The sequence below is a fragment of the Cervus canadensis genome, chromosome 2 (genome assembly GCF_019320065.1).
Source record: "Cervus canadensis isolate Bull #8, Minnesota chromosome 2, ASM1932006v1, whole genome shotgun sequence".
NCBI classification, from domain to species: domain Eukaryota; kingdom Metazoa; phylum Chordata; class Mammalia; order Artiodactyla; family Cervidae; genus Cervus; species Cervus canadensis.
Genome location: NC_057387.1, coordinates 47,685,179 through 47,709,789, shown reverse-complemented (window position 1 = coordinate 47,709,789; position 24,611 = coordinate 47,685,179). Strand labels below are relative to the sequence as shown.

The following is a 24,611-nucleotide window of genomic DNA, read 5'->3' as shown; positions in this document are numbered from 1 at the left end:
AAATAAATAAAGGAAAAGAAAAAAAAAATGAAGGGTCTAGAACCATTGTTTAATAATAAACATTAATTACTATATTCTTATTTATCAAATAATAGCATGTTGTGGTAGAAAGAAAATGAGATTGGAGTCAGAGGTTGAAGTCTTTAATTTCAGAAGCTTTTTCCTATTTGTAAAATGCTATATCAGTAGAGTTTTGCAGGTGATATCTGGTAATATATGTGAAACTTTGTAAGTTCAAAAGTATATATATTATAAATAGAATGGTTATTCAGTCAGGGAGTAAGTGCCTTGTATGTGCTGGACTGTGTGATAAAGTTCACTTTGTTATCTTTTCTGATTTTAAAATTTATTAAGTCATTGAATTCCATAAAAATATTGAAATCATTATGAGTAAATGAATTTGTTTGTTTCACTGCTTGTTTTTTAATTTTTTGAAAATTTATTGAAGTATAGTTGATTTATAATGTGTTTAATTTTTTCTGTATAGCAAGGTGAGACTCAGTTATACATAATTATATTTAAAAATTTTCCATTATGGTTTACCATAGGATATTGAATATAGTTCCCTGTGTTGTACAGTAGGACCTTGTTGTTTATCCATCCTGAGTTTGCTTTTTCTAATCTCAAACTCCCTGCCCTTCCCTCCTCTACCCCTCTCTTCTTTGCAGCCACAAGTCTATTCTCTATACCTGTGAGTCTGTTTTTGTTTCATAGATATGTTCATTTATGTCATATTTTAGATTCCACACATAAGTGATATCTTTTAGTATTCCTTTGGTATTTGTCTTTCTGACTCCTCAGTATGATAATTTCTAGGTCCGTTCATATTGCTGCAAATGGCATTATTTTAATTTTTTTTTTTTTTAGTGGCCACGTAGTATTCCATTGTGTGTGTGTACCACATCTTCTTATTCATTCATCTGTTAATGGACATTTAGTTTGCTTCCATGTCTTGGCTATTTTGAATAGTGATTGGGGTGCATGTATCCTTTTGAACCATGTTTTTCTCTGAATATATGCCCAGGAGTGGGATTGCTGGATCATGCAGCAACTCTAGTTTTTTCAGAACCCTGCATACTATTTTCCATAGTGAAGTGGAAGTCGCTCTGGCATGTCCGACTCTTTGCAACCCCATGGACCATAGAGTCCATGGAATTCTCCAGGACAGAATACTAGAGTGAGTAGCTGTTCCTTTCTCAAGGGACCTTCCCAACCTAGGGATCAAACCCAAGTCTCCCATGCTGCAGGCAGATTCTTTACCAGCTGAGCCACCAGGGAAGCCCTTTTTTCCATAGTGGCTGTAGCAATTTACATTTTCCCAACAGTGTAGGAGCATTCCCTTTTCTTCACATCCTCTTCACCATTGATTATTTGTAGACTTTTTCATGAAGGCTAATCTGATTGGTGTAAAGTGGTACTTCATTGTAGTTTTGATTTACATTTCTCTAATAATTAGTGATGTAAAGCTAATTTTCGTATACCTGTTGCCCATCCATATGTCGTCTTTAGAGAAATGTCAGTTTAGGTCTTTTGCCCATTTTTTGATTGAGTTGTTTCTTTGTTACTGAATTATAGGAGCTGTACAGGGGGAATGTAGCTTAACATAACAAGAGCTATTTATGACAAACCCACAGCCAGTATAATACTCAATAGTGAAGAGCTGAAAGCCTTCCCAGTAAAATCTAGAACAAGACAAGGATTCTCACTTTACCGCTTCTCTTAAACTTAATATTGGAAGTCCTAGCCACAGCAGTCAGACAAGAAAAAGAAATAAAAGATACTCAGATTGGTAGAGAAGAGGTAAAATTGTCATTATACACAGATGACACAATACTGTAATAGAAAAAAACCATAAAGGCTTCACACAGAAACTACTAGAACTGATAAATGAATTCAGCAAGGTAGCAACATACAGAAATTGGTGGCATTTTTAAATATTAACAATGAAATACCAGAAAGAGAATGTAAACAATCCCTTATAAAATTGCATCAAAAAAATAAAATTCTTAATAATAAACCTCACCTAGGAAATGGCAAACCACTCCAGTGTTCTTGCCTGGAGAATCCCAGGGACGGGGGAGCCCAGTGGGCTGCTGTCTATGGGGTCGCACAGAGTTGGACACGACTGAAGCGACTTAGCAGCAGCAGCGGCAGCAGGAGGAGGTAAAAGACTTATATACTGAGAACTATAAAACATTAATAAAGGAAATTGAAGATGACTCAAAGAAATGGAAAGATATCCCTTGCTCTTGGGTACGAAGAATTGTTGCTGTTGTTCAGTCACTCAGTTGTGTCCAACTGTTTGTGACCCCATGGACAGCAGCACATCAGCCTTCCCTGTCATTCACCATCTCCTGGAACTTGCTCAAACTCATGTCCATTGGGTCAGTGATGCTGTCTCACCATCTTGTCCTCTGCTGCCTGCTTTTCCTTTTGCCTTCAGACTTTCCCAGCATCAGCGTCTTTACCAGTGAGTCGGCTCTTCTCATCAGGTGGCCATAGTGTTGAAGCTTCAGCTTCAGCATCAGTCCTTCTGATGAATATTCAGGGCTGATTTCCCTTAGGATTGACTGGTTTGCTCTTTTGCAGTCCAAGGGACTCTTCAGAGTCTTCTCCAATACCAGAGTTCAAAAGCATCAATTCTTTTGGGAAAAGAATTTGAAAAATAATACACGTATATGTATAACTGAGTTACTTTGCTGTACTCCTGAAACTGTGATGTTGAATGGTTTGCCTTGGAAACAAACTGAGATCATTCTGTCATTTTTGATGTTGCACCCAAGTACTGTATTTCGGACTCTCTTGTTGATTATGAGGGCTACCCTCTTTCTTTTCCGGGATTCTAGCCCACAGTAGTAGGTATAATGGTCATCTGAATTAAATTCGCCCATTCCCATCCATTTTAGTTCACTGATTCCTAAGATGTCATTGTTTACTCTTGCCATCTCCTGCCTGACCATGTCCATTCAACATCATAGTAATCCAAGTATATGCCCCAACCACCGATGCCAAAGAAGCTGAAGTTAATCAGTTCTGTGAAGACCTACGAGACCTAGAACTAACACCAAAAAAAGGTGTCCTATTTATCATAGGGGATTGAAATGTAAACGTAGGAAGTCAAGAGATACCTGGAGTAACAGGCAAGTTTGGCCTTGGAGTACAATGTGAAGCAGGGCAAAAGCTAACAGAATTCTGCCAAGAGAACACACTAGTCATAGCAAACACCCTTTTTCAACAACACAAGAGATGACTTTGCACATGACATCACCAAATGGTCAATACCAGAGTCAGATTGATTACATTCTTTGCAGCTGAAGATGGAGAAGCTCTATACAGTCAGTAAAAACAAGACCTGGAACTGACTGTGGCTTAGATAATCAGCTTCTTATACCAAAATTCAGGCTTAAACTAAAGGAAGTGGGGAAAACCACTAGACCAGTCAGATATGACCTAAATCAAATCCCCTATGATTATACAGTAGAGGTGAAGAATTTACCAGATCTAATCCCTTGATTAGATCTGGTAAATAGAGTGCCTGAAGAACTATGGTCAGAGGTTCGTGATATTGTATAGGAGGCATTGACCAAAACCATCCCAAAGGAAATGAAGTGCAAGAAGGCAAAGTGATTGTATGAGGAGGCTTTACAAATAGCTGAGGAAAGAAGAAAAGCAAAAAGCAAGGATGAAAGGGAAAGGTATACCCAACTGAATGCAGAGTTCCAGAGAATAGCAGGGAAAGACAGTAAGGCCTTCTTCAATAAACAATTCAAAAAGAAATAGAGGAAAACAACAGAATGTGAAAGACTAGAGATCTCTTCAAGCAAATTTGAGATATCAGAGGAATGTTTTATGGAAAGGTGGGTTCAATAAAGGACGGAAACAGCAAAGACCTAATAGATCAAGAAGAGATGGCAAGAATACACGAAAGAACTGTACAAAAAAGGTCTTAATGACGCAGATAACCACAATGGTGTGGTCACTCACCTAGAGCCCGGCATCCTGGAGTGTGAAGTCAAGTGGACCGCAGGAAGCACTGCTGCCAATAAAGCTAGTGGAAATGATGGGATTCCAACAGAACTGTTTAAAATCCTAAAAGATGATGCTATTGAAGTGCTGCAGTCCATATGTCAGCAGATTTGGAAAATCCAGCAGTGGCCACAGGACTGGAAAAGGTCATTCTTCATCTCAGTTCCCAAGAAGGGCAGTACTAAAGAATGTTGAAACTGTCAGACAGTTGCACTCATTTCCCATGCTAGTAAGGTTATACTCAAAATCGTTCAAGCTAGGCTTCAGCAGTATGTGAACCAAGAACTTTCAGATGTACAAGCTGGGTTTAGAAAAGGCAGAGGAACCGAGATCACATTGATAGCATTCACTGGATCATAGAGAAAGCAAGGGAATTCCAGAAAAACATCTACTTCTGTTTCATTGACTACCCTAAAACCTTTGTGTGCATCATAACAAACTGTGGAAAACTCTTATTAAAGAGATAGAAATATCAGACCATCTTACCTGTCTCCTAAGAAACCTATATGTAGGTCAAGAAGCAACAGTTACGACCTTCCATTGAACAACTGGTTCAAAATTGAGAAAGGAGTGTGACAGGGCTGTGTGCTGCTCTCCTGTTTATTTAACTTACATGCAGAGTACATCATCCGAAATGTGGAGCTGGATGACTTACAACCTGGAATCAAGATTGCTGGGAGAAATATAAACAACCTCAGATATGCAGATAATAGATGGCATTCTAATGGCAGAAAGCAGAGAGGAACTAAACCTCTTGATGAGGGTGAAAACTGGCTTAAAACTCAGTATTAAAAAACTAAGATCATGGCATCTGGTCCTGACACTTCATGGCAAATAGAAGGGGGAAAGGTGGAAGCAGTGACGATTTCCTCTTCTTGGGCTCTAAAATCTCTGCGGATGGTGACTGCAGCCATGAAATTAGAAGACGATTGCTTCTTGGCAGGAAAGCTATGACAAACCTAAACCATGTGTTAAGAAGCAAAAACATCACTTTGATGACAAAGGTTCGTATAATCAAGGCTATGTATGTATGGATGTGCAAGTTGGACCATAAAGAAGGCAGAGTGCCGAAGAATTGATGCTTTTGAACTGTGGTGCTAGAGAATACTCTTGAGAGACTCTTGGTCTGCAAGGAAATCAAACCAGTCAATCCTAAAGGAAATCAACCCTGAATACTCATTAGAAGGACTGATGCTGAAGTTGAAGTTCCAATACTTTGGCCATCTGATGCGAACAGCTGACAGGAACTGGGAAGGATTGAGGACGAAAGGAGAAGAGGGCAACAGAGAATGAGATGGTTGGGTGGCATCACCGATTCAGTGGATATAAACTTGGGCAAACTCTTGAGATGGTGAGGGACAGAGAGGCCTGGCATGCTGCAGTCCATGAGGTCACAAAGAGTTGGACATGACTTGGCTGTTAACAAAAAGGAAAGATGTGAAGATTATTCTCAACAGGAAGAATAGTGTTTTATGAAAAAACCATGTAATAACCCCTGATAAAGTGCTGTAGTAATAATTTCCTTTAGAAACAATATTGAGATATGGTTGTAATTTATGCACTTCATTTCTCGGTAAATAAAGGAAATTAAAGCGAGAAGTCCACAGAATATTACAGTATATGTTTACTTTGATTAATTTTATAAAAATAATATCTTTGAAATATAGTTGATAGACTTTTTACAGTATTTCCAAATAAAATGGGGAGGGATTGTTGAAAAGCTTTGTTTCACTCAGGTTTGCTGTTTTACTCATGTTGTTTTTAATTTGTTTACCTTTAATAAGCGGCTGTTAGCAATATGCTTTTCCTAGCAGGTATTTTCAGGAAAATATAATGTTTCTTTAAGATAAAAGGGAAATTTTAATAGTGAATGAATAGCTGCTTTTCCAAAGAAACTTGAGCTATGGAAAAAACATTTTGATGATGAATGTTTGGAAATGCATCTATCATTATAGAATTTTCTTGCTGAAAGTGATATATGTCACCTACAACTATTATATCTGCACACTTAAAACATTTCTAAACAAATCTATTGCTTGTTTTAAAGTCAGTGTGAAGGAGGAGACGTGTGTGTTGTGGGAGGGAAAGAGGGAGATTTATTTATAAGGAGTTGGGTCACATGATTTTGGAAGTTTGGCAAGTCCAACTGCAGGGTAGGGCCAGGGAAGAGTTGCAGTTCTAGCCCAAAGGCAGTCTGCTTGCAGCCTGCTTGACAAGCCTCCTGGCAGCATTTCTTCTTGAAGGAAGGTCAGTTTTTGTTCTATTAAGTCCTTCTATTGATTGAATGAAGCCCACCCACATTATGAAGGGTATTGTGCTTTACATATTCCAAACTAAGCAGTTTTTTACATATTAATATTTTATCCAAAAACACCTTCACAGAAACATCCAAGATAATATTTGACTGAATATCTGGGCACTGTTGTTCAGCTAAATTGACACAAAATCATATTACAGTCATTTTCAGTGGAGTTTGAAATTCTTTGTTAAAAATATAAAGATGGAGTATTTTCTGATTAGTTTGTTAAAATAATACTGACATTTAACCAAATTTTTGCATAAAATGGAATTGGAAAGTATAGTCAACAGTTGACTTTTTCCATTTAGATCTTTTTATATCTTTGTGAGGTGTCATTTATTTCCCCAGCTGTGACAGCCACTAAATTTAGTCTAAATGTTTGAGTTTATAACCTAGGCATTCAGATTGCTTTGCCATTAAATATTAAACCAAGATTTTAGACATAATGAAGCATGTCGAATTCACTGCTTTTACTAAAATTGTTTCATATTGATATTTTAAAAACTTACGGCCCCAAGGCTTTTGCTTTTTCATTGAAGAAGTAAAAAAAGAACTATTTAAAATAATGCTTATTTCCACCAGGGACAAGAGAATAGAGCTAATGGGGGGATCGTTAAGTTGAGCTATGCTGCAGAAACCCGTGACGACCTGGGCACTGACTGCCATGGCCGGTTGTGTGGAAGCCGCGGGCGTCATTGACAAAGTCGCTGTAAAGACAGGAGGGTGACCCCCAGCAAGGTGAGCTGTCCTGCCTGCTGGCTGGCTGGACTGTATGCTCATGTCGTGCAGGGCTGGGGTGAGTGTTCCTCTTTGTCCCCAAGGAACTTGGCACATGGCAAGTGCTCAGTAAACATCGTGAGTTAATAAACAGGTTAAAAAAATGTTTATTTCATTTTTGTTTCTTTTTAAAATTTCTATTTTTGTGGGTTTCATAATTATGTAATACAATAGCGTAGTATATATAATTATAGATAATATATGTATAGGAATATTCAGAAATTTTACTGATTGGGGAATGTAATAAAACATTTTTGGAGATTTCATCTAGAAGATAAGGAAGTTTAATGTAGAATTTGATGAAGAGGATGATGGGAAGAAGCCTTAAAACACTTTGGAAAATGAAGGGTAATTGTTTTCAGCTTTGGACTTTTCTTTTTCTGGAATGTTTTGTTGTTGTTATTGGAAGTTTTTCAATTTGAAATAGCATTCATATTTATAGTAGGAAATATTAACTACCAATTAAATTTACTGAGCAGTGCATTCTCTTGCTGTTTTCAAATCTACTTTGGTAGCCAAATAATAATGGAAAAGTGCATGAAAGAATAGGATTAGAGTAGTGATACCAGACTATGAAAGCTGGGTGAATTCTATCTCTGCTGTTTAGGTAGACTTTACTTTTATAAATAGAATTTTATAATGATTTAAAGTAGGGAAAGAAGGGACTTCTGTGGTGGTCCAGTGATTAAGACTCCATGCTTCAGGGGTGTGGGTTTGATTCCTGGTCAGGGAACTAAGATGTGGTCAAAAAATTTTTTTTTTTATGTAGGGAAAGAAAAGGCAGATATTTTGAAATGATTTATTTGTAAATAACACATGTGATTAAACCATGGGTGATTTGGAAAGATAAAACAACTAGAGATATAGAAAGGGATGATACCTGAATGTTCTGAATATTGAATATTGATGTTTAGCATTTTGATCTCTGAATATCTTTAATCCGGGAGATGTAGAGAGCACCAAGTTATTAGCCAATTTGGAAATTATTCCTGAAGAATAGGAAATGATGCTTTTTCAGGCAGCAGGTAGACGGGAGTATCTTTTGAAGATTGCAAGAGCCTTGTGTTAATAGCATGTTTCCTGTACTGTGTAACACCTTATGAATGACCATGGTCCTATTGAGATGGGTGATGGGACACCTGTTTTATGGAAAAAGTATAAAGTGCCTTGGTAACTTGCCCAAGGTCAAAACGTACTGTAAATGCAGAGACCAGATTTTGAACCCAGGTTTATTTGATTCTGTTTAAACACTTCCTCACTGAGAATCTGCTGTGGTGCTGGGAATAGTGCTTGTACCTTAGGAGTTCAGAGTAGAATAATACATGGCTCCTGCCCTCAACATAGTGTTGCAAGTGAATAAGATCTGTAGGGAGCCTTGGGGAGCCATTTAGCTCAGTCTGAAATTTTAGGGGCATTTTCTGTCTGAACTGGATTTCAAGGAAAGGAGTAAGAGTTAATTGCAAAGAGATGATCTTAAAAAAAAAAAAAAAAAAGATCTGTGGAGGGTGTTGCACCCAGGGGGAACCACATGTGTAAAGATATTTAGGCATAAAAATAGCATGATTTATGCTGAAGAACATATTTCTGTCTGGGTCTTAAAAGATGAGATTGGTGGTGACCAGCAGAAAGAGCCTGAGTTTTTCTTTTCATACGTGATTGCCTGGACAAATACCAGAAACTGGTTAAAATATTTGTGGATAAAATTTCAAACTTTTCAGTGTGGTTTTATCTTCCTTTTCTAGGATCAGTTCGACAGCTTAGACAAGCATACACAATGGGGAATTGACTTCTTGGAAAGATATGCCAAATTTGTTAAAGAAAGGATAGAAATTGAACAGAACTATGCGAAACAATTGAGGTAAGTTACATTTTTTTTCAGTTCTCAGAAATGAAATTACATGTTTAAATAGTTAGCTTTAGATAAATGTGATACACCAGGAGTTGAATTCTGTGTTTTTCATCAGAGTTAGATTGAATTAGGTAACTGGTTTGTTTTAGTGACTGGTTTAATTAAATCATTGTCTATTATCACAAGGAATATTGGCTGGCTAGATCATGAGCAGCTTTCATTCCAGAAAGACACTTAAAATTATAAAATCAGGAAGCAAAATTCCAGGAAAAAGAAATAACTTGGTAATATTAATAATTTTGTGCTTTACAGTTTTATTCCCCTGAACTTTTTGCGTTAGTAATCTTCCCAAGATATTGAAGATTTCTCCAGTTTCTCATTTCTTCATAGTTTCTAAGACTTAGAAAGTGAGTGTGATGAGCTGTGTTTCTTTCTGTCAAAAAGTAGATGTGTATTACTGATAAAAGAGATTCTGGAATATGTGTTAGGAGATAAAAAATTTTAAAGGGAAAATTTTAATCTTAAAACAAATGGAACTTACCTTAAGATTTTATTCAAGCAGAAAATCATTGTTGGACCACAACCTGATAAATAGTTTTGCTGCAACTTACTCAATAAAAATAGTGTTTGAAGCCTGAAGACTAGAAAACAATGTAAAGTCCTAGGTAAAGGGATTAGGATTCTTTATGTTGTGTAGTGACAGAAAAATCTAGCCCACAAGGCACACATGAGTAAGAGTCCAAGCATGATTTGATTTGTGGGTCAGATGTGTCCAGGCTCCTGTTTCTTGGCTCTTCTTCCCACTGTTGCCTTTATACTCAAGTTTTATTCAGTACCATCCTTTTTACCCGGTAGCTGTAGATTTCATATCTTCATACTCCCACATCCTGGGGAAGAATGATGATCTTTGTTGTGCATTTGAGGGGAGGAGATAGGAAGGGAAAGGGGGAAGGAAGAAAGTGAAAGAAAGGAGGGAGGGAGGGGATGGAAGGAGAGCAGAGTGCAAGCCCGTATCAGCTTCTCTCCTCCAGAAATCCCAGCAAAAGTCTCCTCTTGCTGACCCTGGTTAGATTATATGCTTATCCTGAACAGTTCACTGAAATGAGAATGTTAGATTGATTTATAGCTAATTAATTGCCCAAAAGAAATATAAGGTAGTGGATCACAGAAGGAAGGGAGATTTTGAGTGAGAATCTACATATGCCCACCATTTGTAGCAGTTTACTCAAGGAGCTGACTGGTTGTGGCCATGAGATAGACTAGTATGATGAGTAGGTTACTTACAATGATATACATACTACTATTTTGACATTTGTTAAAATTGTAGCATCATGCTAATTTCTTGATTCATTTGCGTCCTGTTTTTTAATTTTTATTATTTTTTTTTGCGCCCTATTTTTTTTTTAAACAAAGTAGTTTCCATATGGAAATATAAGCAAGCAAGTATATTAATAATAATTGTGATGATATTTTACCTGCCCAAAAGTTTTGGCTTGGGAACTTTACTGTGTGAGAATTGGGAAGCATTAAAGGACCTCTGAAAAGTTAAAATATCAGTAAAAAGAATGTATTCATATGTGAACAATGAAAAATTTCCCTCATTTAATTTTTAATTTGATCTCAACTCTAGCACATTGTTTTCTGGTTTTTAAGTATGCCAGTAAAAGTGAAGAGAAGAAATGCTACAGACAATAATACGGTGATGTGATGGCAGTGTGAAGTGACAAATAACAAAGATTAAAATATTGCAAAAAACGAGATAAAATGTTTCCAGCTTAAAGGTACCTGTCAGTTAGAAAATGATGAAAAATACTGTGGAGTATACAATTTGAACAAGTCAGATATAGCAGCATATTAAACTTAAAAGGGTGTTCAGTCTGTCAGTGTGATAAGCAAGTGGTAGAACTGAAGGTACAGCAAGATGTCCTTGCTTACTTGAGGTTGCGTATATAGCTATGTATAAAATTTGTGTGTATTCTGAAGAGATCTAAATAGGATATACCCCAAATTGTTTTACCCTGGTTACCCCTGGGGAGTGAGAGTAGGGGATGGGAAGGGACGGAACTTACATTTGTTACTTGTACTTTTAAATTATTGAAGTTTTTCTAGTGATTATGTAGTCTTAAGCAAAGAAGAGGATATATTTCAAAGAATATCACCACAAATTATAAAAGAAAAATTGGTAATTTATAAGGTAAACCGTCAGCAGTATGCTGTATTTAGTTGTCCAGAATAACTTGGGTCTCAAGGGTTTCAGGGTGGCCAAGATTTTAGCAGAGTAAAAGACTGTAATCAAACAGCAGACTTGTCTGCCCTTCTATTTTGTGACTGATAATAACAGTTATAATTTTCACTTACTTGCAAAAAGAGGTTTTGACACCACTTTTTTGGAGCAGGAGTGGTTAGAACCCACAATTACATAGTATGAAAATATACTTTTGTAGTGAGAAAATAGATACTCTAGTTCAGTGATTTGCATCTTTTTTCTGTCCCAGCAGACTAAAGAAATTTAGTACATGTTCATCCTAACAGTGGCTTTCACTTACAGTGATTCTCAACAAGAACAGAATTGTTGGAAGGTGTTGAGGAATTCCAATAAAGAAGAGTTGGGAGGAGGCTTGTGTAACTTGAAAACCACAACTCCCTTCCCTTTGTCCACATTGATATTTGCTGCTTTGGATGAATACTTAGTAAATGATTGAATTATCAGCTGCTTTTTTATAGTATCTGTTTTGTCCAAAGGGAAGAAGTGTGCCTTGTTTATTTCCTTTTCTTTAACGAGACAAATTCTTTTGGTTGACTCCCTCCTGTTTTGCTACTGCAGAGGACAACTTCTTTTCAACTTCTTTTTTTCTCCTAAATAATAACTGTATTCAGAATGTTAAATATTTTAAATATATTGCAGGATTAAATTTTGCAATATACTTTTGTAAATATACTTTTTATTTGCATAAATTTTCACATAATTTTGGTGCTCCCTAGTTTATTTTCTTCTGTCTTCTATTTGTTTTGATCGCTTTGGTTTAACTTTATTTAAGTTTTGGTATTCACTTTTGGTAGTGATTTGAGGATGAGAATAAATAGAAAATAAAGCATCTAATTATGTTTGGAGACATAGTTATAAACAGTCCAGCCATGTCCATTTTGATGGATAATAAGTGGTGACTTTGAATCGCTTGGTAGAGTTTTTCTTTGTTTGCAGACATAAAAAGTGGAAGTTACTCTAATAAATTTATGCTATTGTATATGTATAATAGAGATTGACTAAATTTTCTTATGTGAAAAACTGTGCATAATGGTATGAATTTTTTTCTAGTAAAAATAATTACAGCAGTAAGTTCTATCATAGAGATTGCTGTAGGAAATTATATTTCTCTATTTCACCCCAGATGATTCCTTTTTGGCTCAAATGTGATAGTGTGGTACTGAAAGAAAAATAGATTGGATGACTAAAAATTACTCTTACCTTAACCAGAACAGCAATCTCTCCAGATTTCTTGGATCTTATTTCTATTTCTGTACCTTGACAACCATGGTAACATGACTGGTACCTCTAGAGCTGAGTGAATATAAGTTGAATGCATAAATGATTGAATGATCTGTGTTTCAGTTTAGTTTAGAAATTAGGATCTCTTAACTATATGCTGAACCTTTGAACCATATACTGCTTTCTATCCATACTAGAGTTTATGTCATATACATCAGTGTGAAGAGATTGCTCTACTAAGAGCTGTCCCCAATATTTAGGATAGGCTTAGATATAGCATAATGTAAATAAAACAGTTCCTATTTTCTATTTTCTCATGCTTCTTTATCAGAATTTTCTCTTTCTGTGTTCCTGTTTAATATCAGAAGAACCTAGGGAGCTCATCTTTTGTGCTGACCTATGGAAAGTAGAGACTGCTGTTAGTTTTTGGTCGGCCATTGTTTAACTTTTGATGCTTTTGACTTCCCTGAGGTTTTTTTTTTTTTTAAATTGGAGGATAATTGCTTTACAATGTTGTGTTAGTTTCTGCTGTACAGCAGAAAGGCTCATCACCTTAACAAGAATTGCAGTCTATTCCTGATTTTTATATTAAAATGTTTTGTTAAATGATGAAGCCAAACCTAACAAATAAAGCATAAAGCTCTTAAGAAGGAAAATAGAGACTTCCTTGGTGGTCCAGTGGCTAAGACTCAGCACTCCCAATGCAGAGGATGCGGGTTTGATCCCTGGTCAGGGAACTGAATTGCACATGCTACGGCTAAAAGACCCCACATGTGTCAATTAAAAGACCCTACATGTGGCAACGAAGGGCCCACATGCACCACAACTAAGACCCGGTGCAGCCAAATAATATTTTAAAAAAAGAAAATAAGTTCAAACCAGTTGTGTTAAACATTTTGATAGTGAACTTTCCAAGGAAAAGGATTTAAAGATCTTCTTTAAACAACTATAAAGAATAAGAAGGCAGTTAATGATGTTGGCTGTATAGATCACTTTGTTAATCTCTCAGCTTTTTCATAATACCTTTAATATTTTTATTTCTAAGTTATTTGTAGCCATTTGAATTGTGTGGCAGTGTCTAAAATGAGATATACCATTTATTTTATCATCCTAATGTTTAAAATATGGACAAATCAGATAAATTAAGCTATTTATTTGAATCTAGAACTGTGTTGTATAGTTCTTCTTTAAGAATCTAATATTTAGAGGGAAAACAAGTTATCAACTTGCAGAAGAAAATTTCTCTGAAAAGTGTAATACTTAAATATGGGGCAGTCTGTTCCTTCCTCGGTCTAAATTGAGCAAATAAAATAATTTTTTTCTTTTCTGTCTTCAACATACCAGAAAATACTCTTCTGAAAGATTTGCAGTTGCCTAGAAATCACATTGTTGTGCCTATTGCGTCCTAAATAGTAATGAATTGTTGAATATATTCTTTGAGTATACAGTATGAAGCTGATACTATAGATATAGAATACAGAGCCCCATTCACATCTTAGGGACTGTGTATCCTTGACGTGGTAAAGATAAAGCAAAAATAGGAACTGGCATTTTTAAGAAATAAGATACTTTGTTCACTTTCATGTCCATTGAAACTTGTTTGAACTTCTTCTCCTAGGGCCTTCAGGCATAAATACTTAAGCCCTCTTATTTTTTCTTAATTTATTTTACGATCTGCCAGCAGTAAAGGTATAATGAGAACAAAGCCTGTCCTTTAAAAAAACAAATGCAGTATTCAGAATTTGTCTAATATCACTTGTACCTAATGTGAAATTTACTGTCTTAATCATTTCTAAGTGTATATTTCAGTTGTGTTAAGTATATTCATCCTTCTGTGACCAATCCTTAGAACTTACTCATCTTGAGAAACTGAAACTGTGTATTAAACAACTCTCCATTTTCCGCTTCTTCTAGGCCCTGGCAATTCTACTTTCTGTTTCTGTGAAATTGACTACTCTAGGTACTGTATAAGTAAAATCATGCAGTATTTGTTCTTTGGGGGGTGGATTTATTTCACTTTTATCATTCAGTTGCTAAATTGTGTACGTCTCTTTGCGACCTCATGGACTGCAGCACTCCAGGCTTCCCTTCCTTCCCTCATGGACTGCAGCACACCGGGGGAAGATGGTTAGAGATCCATCACTATCTCTTGGAGTTTGCTCAAACTCATGTCCATTGAGTCAGTGATGACATAAAATCATCTCATCCTCTGTCACCCCCGTCTCCTCCTGCCCTCAGTCTTTCCCAGCATCAGGGTCTTTTCCAGTGAGTTGGCTCTTCATGTCAGGTGGCCAAAGTATTTGAGCTTCAGCATCAGTCCTTCTAATGAGTAGTCAGGGTTGCTTTACTCTAGGATTGACTGGTTTAATCTCCTTGCCGTCCAGGGAACTCTAGCACCACAGAGTCTTCTCTAGCACCACAGTTCAAAAGCATCAGTCCTTTGGTACTCAGCCTTCTTTATGGGCCAAGTCTCACATCCGTATATAACTACTGGAAAAACCATAACTTCGTACGGACCTTTGTTGGCAAAGTGATGTCTCTGCTGCTTTTTAATATGCTGTCTAGGCTTTCTCTTTAAGAATTTCCCACAGTTTATTTCACTTAGCACAATGTTTTAAGGGTTTATCTGTGTTGGGAAGTATATCAGAATTTCCATCCTTTTTAAGATTGAATATTATTCCATTGTATGGATAGTACCACATTCCGTTTATCCATTCATCTGTTGATAAGCATTTGGGTTTTTCCCACATTTTGGTATTGTGGATAGTGATTCTGCAAACATGGTGTCCAGATGTCTGATTCCCTACTTTCAATTCTTTGTGTGTATACCTAGAAGAGGAATTACTAGATCATATAGTAATTCTATGTTTAATTTTTTGAGGAGTACCGTATTGTTTTTTGCAGTGGCTGATCTAGTTTGCATCCCTACCAGTAATACACAAGGGTTCTAGTTTCTCTACATCCTTACTGGTGCTTATTATTTTCTGGGTGATTCCTTCCTTACTACCTTCCTATACTCCTTCCAGCCTTCCTTCCTCCCTTTTTCCCTCCCTGTCTTTTTCTTCATTCATCTGCCCTTTTTGGCTTCTTTTTGTGTGTTGGCTTCATTCTTTCAGTGCAGACTGACTTTTTTGCTGCACATGGCAAGAAATATACTCACCAATAGTTAAGTTTTGTGTTTGAGAGATTCAATTCTCATCCTGGCCTCAAAGTTCTGGTACAAAACATTTTCCATCTCTGGGTCACTTAACTGAGACCTTCAAATAAGGTCATCTTTGTTAATCTGGCAACTCTTAAGCATGATAACTGTTAGATAGAGGGAGGGAGATTAAAACAAAAGATACTAGTCAGTCTCAGATATCTAATACTACCCTTTTGCCAGAAGCAATATAAAGTGGTACAAAAGTTACTGCAGTTTTACATTGTTGAACTTTGCCATTTGATACTAGAATACATTCTTAAATAAATGTTGGTATGTTATGCATCATTTTAATACACTTTTCTCGCATTAATGCTGTTTTTTTGCTAATGACGTATTGCTGTTTTATATTTTAGATTAGGGAAATGATGTTAGACAAAAAGCAAATTCAAGAGTTGTTTTTTTTTTTTTTGAGTTCAAAATGGGTTGTAAAGCAGTGGAGACAATTTGCAACATCAACAGCGCATTTGACCCAGGAACTGCTAACAGATGTTTATACAGGAAAGTGGTGGTTCAAGAAGTTTGGCAAAGAAAATGAGAGCTTTTAAGATGAGAGTGCTATGGCCAGCCATCAGAAGTTGACAGTGACCAATTGAAAGCAATCATCAAAGCCGATCCTCTTAGAACTACACGAGAAGTTGCCAAAGAACTCAGTGTTGACCAAGCTATGCTTGTTTGACATTTGAAGTAAATTGTAATAGTGATAAAGCTCAGTAACCAGATGCCTCATGAGCTGACCACAAATGAAAAAAATGGTCGTTTTGAAGTGTCATCTTCTCTTATTCTGTGCAACAACAACAATCCATTTCTCAATTGGATTGTGATGTGCAACAAAGTGGATTTTCTATGACAACTGGCGATGACAAACTTGAGGTTGGAGCGAGAAGAAGCTCCAAAGCGCCTCCCAAAGCCAGACTTGCTCAAAAAAAGGTCATGGTCACTGGTGGTCTACTGCCAGTCTGATCCATTACAACTTTCTGAATCCTGGTGGAACCATTATATCTGAGAAGAATGCTCAGCAAATTGATGAGATGCACTGAAAACTGCAATGCCTGCAGCCAGCATTGGCCAATAGAATGGGCCCAGTTCTTCTCCATGACAACGCCCGAATGCATGTCACACAACCAACTCTTAAAAGTTTTGCCTCATCCACCATATTCACCTGACCTCTAGCAAACCAACTACCACTTCTTCAAGCATCTCGACACTTTTTGCAGGCAAAACACTTCCATAACCAGAAGGAGGCAGAAAATGCTTTCCAAGAGTTCACCGAGTCTTGATGCATGGATTTTTATGCTACAGGAATAAACAAACTTCTTTCTCATTGGCAAAAATGTGTTGATTGTAACGGCTCCTATTTTGATTAATAACGATGTGTTTGAGCCTGAAAAAGAGAAAGTCGCTCAGTTGTGTCTGACTGTTTGCAACCCCATGGACTATACAGTTCATGGAATTCTCTAGGCCAGAATACTGGAGTGGGTAACCTTTCCCTTCTCCAGGGAATCTTCCCAACCCAGGGATTGAGCCCAGGTCTCCTGCATTGCAGGCAGATTCTTTGCCACAAGGGAAGCCCAAGAATACTGGAGTGGGTAGCCTGTCCCCTCGCCAGCAGATCTTTCTGACCCAGGAATTGAACTGGGGTATCCTGCATTGCAGACGGATTCTTTACCAGCTGAGCTATCAGGGAACCTCAGTTTGAGTGTTTGAGCCTATAGTTATGATGATTTAAAATTCACGGTCTGAAGCTACAGTTACTTTTGTACCAACCTGATAGTATGATTTGTTCACTCTTTACAAATGATATGGTATTTATCACCTGTTAAACAGTAATTGGAACTCGTTTTCGTTCAGTTACTCAGTCCTGTCTGACTCTTTGCAACCCCATGGACTGCAGCATGCCAGGCTTCCCTGTCCCTCACTATCTCTCAGAGTTTGCTCAAACTCATGTCCATTGAATCAGTGATGCCTTCCAGCCATCTCATCCTCTGTCATCCTCTCCTCCAGCCATCTCATCCTCTGTCATCCTCTCCTCCTGCCTTCAGTCTTTCCCAGCATCAGGGTCTTTTCTAATAAGTCAGCTCTTTGCATCAGGGAGCCAAAGAATTGGAGCTTCAGCTTTAGCATCTGTCCTTCCAGTGGATATTCAGGATTGATTTCCTTTAGGATTGACTGGTTTGATCTTGTTGTCTAAGGGACTCTCAAGAGTCTTCTCCAGCACCACAACTGAAAGCATCAGTTCTTCGGTGCTGAGCCTTCTTTATGGTCCAACTCTGACATCTGTACATGACTAATGGAAAAACCATAGCTTTGACTGTATGCACCTTTGTCGGCAAAGTGATGTCTCTGCTTTTTAATACACCATCTAGGTTTGTCATAGATTTTCTTCCAAGGAGCAAGTGTTGTTTAATTTCATGGCTGCAGTCACCATCTGCAGTTATTCTGTAGCCCACCAAAATAAAGTCTGTCACTGTTTCCATTTTTCCCCATCTGTTTGCCATGAAGTGATGAGAACAGATACCATGGTCTAAGTTTTTTGAATGTTGAGTTTTAAGCCAGCTTTTTCACTCTTCTCTTTCATTTTCATCAAGAGTCTCTCTAGTTCCTCTTTATTTTCTGCCATTAGGACAGTGTCATGGGCATATCTGTGGTTATTGATATTTCTCCCGGGAATCTTGATTCCAGCTTGAGCTTTATCCAGCCCCACATTTTGCATGATGTACTCTGCATATAAGTTAAAATAAGCACGGTGACAATATACAGCCTTGGCATACTCCTTTCCCAATTTGGAACCAGTCCATTGTTCCATATCCGGTTATAACTGCTGATTCTTGACCTGCGTCAGGTTTCACAGGAGGCAGGTAAGGTGGTCTGATATTCCCATATTCGATGATTCAAGAATTCTCCACAGTTTGTTTTGATCCACATAGTCAAAAACTTTAGCTTAGTCTATGAAGCAGAAGTAGATGTTTTTCTGGAATTCCCTTGCTTTTTCTCTGATCCAACAGATGTTGGCAATTTGATCTCTGGTTCTTCTGCCTTTTCTTAATCCAAGTTGTACATCTGGAAGTTCTCAGTTCACATACTGTTGAAGCCTGCCTTGAGGGATTTTGAGCATTACCTTGCTAGAATGTGAAATGAGTGCAGTTGTGTGGTAGTTTGGACATTGTTTGGCATTGCCCTTCTTTGGAATTGGAATGAAAACTGACCTTTTCCGGTCCTGTGGCCACTGCTGAGTTTTTCAAATTTGCTGGCATATTGAGTGCAGCACTTTGACAGCATCATCTTTTAAGATTTGAAATAGCTCAGCTGGAATTCCACCACCTCCATTAGCTTTGTTCGTAGTGATGCTTCCTAAGACCCACTTGACTTCACTCTCCAGGGTGTCTGGTTCTAGGTGAGTGATCACACCATTGTCGTTATCCAGGTCATTAAGATCTTTTTTGTCCAGTTCTGTGTATTTTTGCCCCCTCCTCTTAATCTCTTCTGTTCTGTTAGGTCCTTACCATTTCTGTCCTTTATTGTGCCTATCTTTGCATGAAATGTTCCCTTAGTATCTCTTAATTTTCTTGAAGAGGTCTCTAGTCTTTCCCACTTTGTTGTTTTCCTCTGTTTCTTTGCATGGTACACTTAGGAAGGCTTTCTTATCTCTCCTTGCTATTCTTTGGAACTCTGCATTCAGATGGGTATATCTTTCCTTTTCTCTTTACCCTTCGCTTTTCTTCTTTTCTCAGCTATTTGTAAGGCCTCCTCAGACAGCCATTTTGCTTTTTTGCATTTCTTTTTCTTGGGGATGGTTTTGATCACCCCCTTCTGTACAGTGTTACGAACCTCCATCATAGTGCTTCAGGCACTCTGTCTCAGATCTAATCCCTTGAATCTATTTGTCACTTCCACTGTAAAATCATAAAGGATTTGATTTAGGTCATACCTGAGTGGCCTAGTGGTTTTCCCTACTTTCTTCAAGTTAAGTCTGAATTTTGTGATAAGGAGCTGATATGAGCCACAGTCAGCTCCAGGTCTTGTTTTTTGCTGACTGTATAGCTTATCCATCTTCAGCTGCAAAGAATATAATCAGTCTGATTTTGGTATTGACCATCTGGTGATGTCCATGTGTAGAGTCTTCTCTTGTGTTGTTGGAAGAGAATGTTTGCTATGACCAGTGTGTTCTCTTGGCAAAACTTTGTTAGCCTTTGCACTGCTTCGTTTTATTCCAAGGCCATACTTTCCTGTTACTCCAGGTATCTCTTGACTTCCTACTTTTGCATTCCAAACCCCTGTGATGAAAAGGACATCTTTCTTTGGTGTTGGTTCTGGAAGGTCTTTTAGGTCTTCATAGAACTGTTCAACTTCAGCTTCTTTGGCATCAGTGGTTGGGACATAGACTTGGATTACTGGATATTGAATGGTTTGCCTTGGAAATGAACTGAGATCATTCTGTCCTTTTTGAGATTGCATCCAAGTACTGCGTATCAGACTTTTTTGTTGAGTATGAGGGCTACTCCATTTCTTCTGAGGGATTCTTGCCCACAGTAGTAGATACAGTGGTCATCTGAATTAAATTCACCCATTCCAGTCCATTTTAGTTCACTGATTCCTAAAATGTCAGTGTTCACTCTTAGCATATCCTGTTTGACCATTTCCAATTTACCTTGATTAATGGACCTAACATTCCAGGTTCCTATGGAATATTGAATTAGAACTCAGAGCCTCTCAGATGTTGAAACATTCAAAATGTAAAGGTGATTTATGTGCCTTAAAATTTTTTTTTACGTTTTACTTCATTTAGAACTGTGAAATGCAGTTTAAATAAAAGCGAATTAATGTTTTTAGAAATTATTTGGAAAGCTTATAATTTTCACTGAAGTTCAACTATGAACATGACAGAACTAGAATGGATAAATATTAAAATCAGGAATTTAAATATAAGTTAAGTAGTATGATATATTTAATACCACATAAATAGTTAGAATATAGAGGGAATACTGTAATTTTTAGAGAAGCTCATTAAATTTAGAAGCCTTCTCAGACTACTGAAGAGTATTAGTTCTTCTCTATTCGTGGTACATGATCCTAAGGTACTGGGAAAACATGGATGAAACACACATGCATCAAAGCAAAGTGGTAGCTTGTCTATGACATCTATTATAATTTCTATAATATGTATCTGTATAAAACTTTAATTCCTGATTTATAACACAATACTCCAAACATGTGTTACATATAAAAACTACTTTCATAATTGGTTGCTTGGAGAATCTCTGATAGAAGAGAGGGAAATTTTTTTCATAAACAGTAGCCTAGGGAAACTGACGCTAAGGGCAGATTTTTAGTAAGTTTTTATTTTATATTGGGATGTGGTTGATTAACAATATTAGTTTCCAGTGTACAGCACAGTGATTCAGTTACACATATAAATGTACCCATTCTTTTCCTTTTCCATTTAGTTTATTACAGAGTATTGAGCTGAGTTCCCTGTACTATAAAGTGGGTACTTATTGGCTATCTATTTTAAATATAGCATTGTGTACATGTCAGTCTCAAACTCCCAATCTATCCCACCCCCTCCCTTTTCTCTCCTGGTAACTATAAGTTTTTCTCTTAAGTCTGTGACGCTGTGTCTGTTTTGTAAGTAAGTCTTTTGTAATAAGCAATATCATATGATATATGTCTTTCTTTGACCTACTTTTAGTATGATAATCTTCAGGTCTATCCATGTTGCTACAACTGGCATTATTTCATTGTTTTTAATGGCTGAGTAATATTCTGGGGTGTGTGTGTGTATACATATGTATAAACTTTATCCATTCATCTGTCAGTGGATATTTAGGTTGCTTCCATGCCTTAGCTATTGTAAACAGTGCTGCAGAGAACAGTGAGGTGCATGTTTTCGTTCAAACCATGTTCTTCTCTGGATATGTGCTCAGGAGTGGGATTGCTATATCATATGGTAGCTCAGTTTTCAGTTTCTTAAGGAACCGTACTGTTCTCCATAGTAACTGCACCAATTTACATTCTCACTAACAGTGTCGGAGATTTCTTGAGAGAGATTAATTGCATAAAGTATTTTTAGTTTAGGAGCAATGTGCATGTTTTACCCTTACATACTTAACGTAAGCCAGAGATTTATTTGACCTAATAAGTGTATTATGTTAAAAATTCAAAGCAGGGATTTGTGGGACTTAGTAATAACCAATCACACCTTGGAATGAATTTTTGCTGACGTTAGACTATTTTCTTAGAAAGTCCAACTGAGATCAGATGCTTTGAGGAACATCTTTTTTTTGAGGAGATAAATTCTCTTGGTATGCTTTTATCATAATTTTTTTTTAATTAGAAAAAATTGTAATACATTTAAGTATGAATCACTTCTCAGTCCCTCTCCCTAGAAATATTATTAATAATTTGTTGTGTCATCATCTCCTAGCAGAAGTTTTGATTTAGTGGACTACAAGAACATTTTGGCCTATGCTGTAGTTTCTCTAGTGTCTTATATATGGTTTCTAAGAGCTTTATTGGGCCTTGGGAAGAGTTGCCTGTAGCTGGGTAACTTTTACAGAAGAGATGCAAGAGCAATTTTTAAAAATTGCTGAGTTTTAAGCTGGCATGCTCAAAAGGTAAACATATTATTACTTTCTTCTTCCCCTTCCCTCTTGTGGTATAGGTGCTCTTCCTCCCAGAAGCTAGAGATCAAATTAGTGTTGTATAGGCTATGTTTAAGGTATGAGTATCTTAAGACTTTAGTGTTTTTAATGTCTGTGGCAGTAGCCATAATCTTTCAAGTGTCAGAAGCCCAAATTATATTGGTTTAAGCAAAGAAAAAAGTGTATGGTTTATGTGACTGAAAAGTTTAGGGATCTGGGTACTCAGAAAAGTAAGAATTTCTTTTTCTCCTGATTTTGCTCTCCTCTCTGTTGATACAGTTCCCAAGTAGCCTCTTTAGGGTTGTGTCCTATCAATTTAACTTTAGAATAAAGAGAACATACTGATAAACAACAAGGACCTACTTACCGTGTAGCATAGGGAACTCAGTGCAATATTCTGTAATAATCTAAATGGTAAAAGAATTTGAATAAGAATAGATACATTTATAGTTATAACTGGGCTTCCCTGGTGGCTCAGATGGAAAAGACTCTGCCTGCAATGTTGGAGACCTGGATTTGATCCCTGGGTCAGGAAGATCCCCTGGAGAAAGAAATGGTAACTGAATCACTTTGCTATGCACCTGAAACTAAAACAACATTGTTAATCAACTGCACTCCAATATAAAATAAAAATTAAAAAAGAGAACATCTCTTACCAAGAATTTCAAGAGAAATTTTAGGATTGACTTTGGCATGGATTTATGAATCTGGAAGTGTTCTGTGGGACTTACCTCATGGTCCAGTGGTTAAGACTCTGTGCTTCCACTGCAGCGGGCCCAGGTTCAATCCCTGGTAAGGGAACTAAGATCCCACGTGCCATAGGATGTGGCCAAGAAAAGAAAACGGTGTTCTGAACTGTTACATGTGGCCAGCATGCCACAACTGCATAGGCATGATAATAGAGGAGCTGTAGTTTAGGATATACTCAGTTGTACTAGAATGATAACTCCCAAATCTCATGGGCTAAGCAGAAAAAGCTTGTTTCTTGCTCATGCAAAGTCAGCCACAAGGCTAGGTGATAATGCTCTAGTAGTCCATGTGGTAACTCAAGAATTCATATTATTTTCATCTTGATCTTAACATGAATCTTCCACAGTTGCTTCAGCAGGGAATGAGGAAGCCTGAGGATTATGCATGAGCTGTAAAGCTTTAGCTTGGTATTTACACAAAAGTTACAGCCCATTATACAGAATTAGCCTCAAATGGAAGTGGGCTGGAAAATGTATGAGATAACAAGGTTTTTTTGGTGAGCAGAAATGTGTCTGCTACAAACTGTTACAGAATAAAATAGCATATTAAGTGATGTAGGTAGGCAAAGACAGCGTGTTGATTATAACCTGTAACTCTAAATAATGTTTAAAATGCTGATATACAAAAAACGGTTCAGAATTTGATACTACTTGCTCTTTGGAATGTTCTTTGCCCAAGTTTGACTTGTTTTTGTTTAAAGTAATTCATGGATTCATGGTTTAAAATCACTGACTTTAAAAGTAATTTCTGGAATGCAATCAATTTATAGGTTGGAGACTGTAGTTATAACCATAATACCATAAATTAATCAATTACCTCATAATTGCCAATTTCCATGAATATTATAGTTTCAGTTCAGTCACTCAGTCGTATCTGACTCTTTGCGACCCCATGAATCGCAGCGCTCCAGGCCTCCCTGTCCATCACCAACTCCCAGAGTTTACTCAAACTCATGTCCATTGAGTCGGTGATGCCATCCAGCCATCTCATCCTCTGTCGTCCCCTTCTCCTCCTGCCCCCAATCCCTCCCAGCATCAGGGTCTTTTCCAATGAGTCAACTCTTCGCATGAGGTGGCCAAAGTATTGGAGTTTCAGCTTCAACATCAGTCCTTGCAGTAAACACCCAGAACTGATCTCCTTTAGGATGGACTGGTTGGATCTCCTTGCAGTCCAAGGGACTCTCAAGAGTCTTCTCCAACACCACATTTCAAAAGCATCAATTTTTTGGCGCTCAGCTTTCTTCACAGTCCAGCTCACATCCATACATGACCACTGGTATATCTCAAATTATTTGTGATGATGGACTAGATTCTTTTAAAGTGTCTACTGATGCTTTTATAAAATACAAAAAATTTTGAATACTTGAAAAATGATGTAAAAAGAGACATGAAATACCCTACATTTTTTAATGTTAGATTCAACATTTATAAAATTACTCTCAACTTCTGTACTTAGCTTGTTGTGGGTCAGTAATGAAGACTAAGTGGACTTTTACTTAGTCCATGGATCATGTTTTGAGGAGCATGCTATAAAGGACTGTGGTTAATGCTTTGCAAATACTGTCTCCTTTAATTCTCATAGTC

At 37.2% G+C, this 24,611-nt stretch overlaps 1 protein-coding gene across 2 annotated transcripts in view; it reads left to right on the top strand.

The window, feature by feature from the left end:
• The window catches only part of FNBP1L (formin binding protein 1 like), a 115,231-nt gene that overhangs the window by 49,990 nt on the left and 40,630 nt on the right, over positions 1 to 24,611 (top strand). For both annotated transcript variants that reach the window (XM_043460610.1, XM_043460608.1), the window contains exon 2: positions 8,845 to 8,960. In XM_043460610.1, the coding sequence (XP_043316545.1) occupies positions 8,845 to 8,960 (116 nt within the window). The remainder of the gene's footprint in view (positions 1 to 8,844; positions 8,961 to 24,611) is intronic.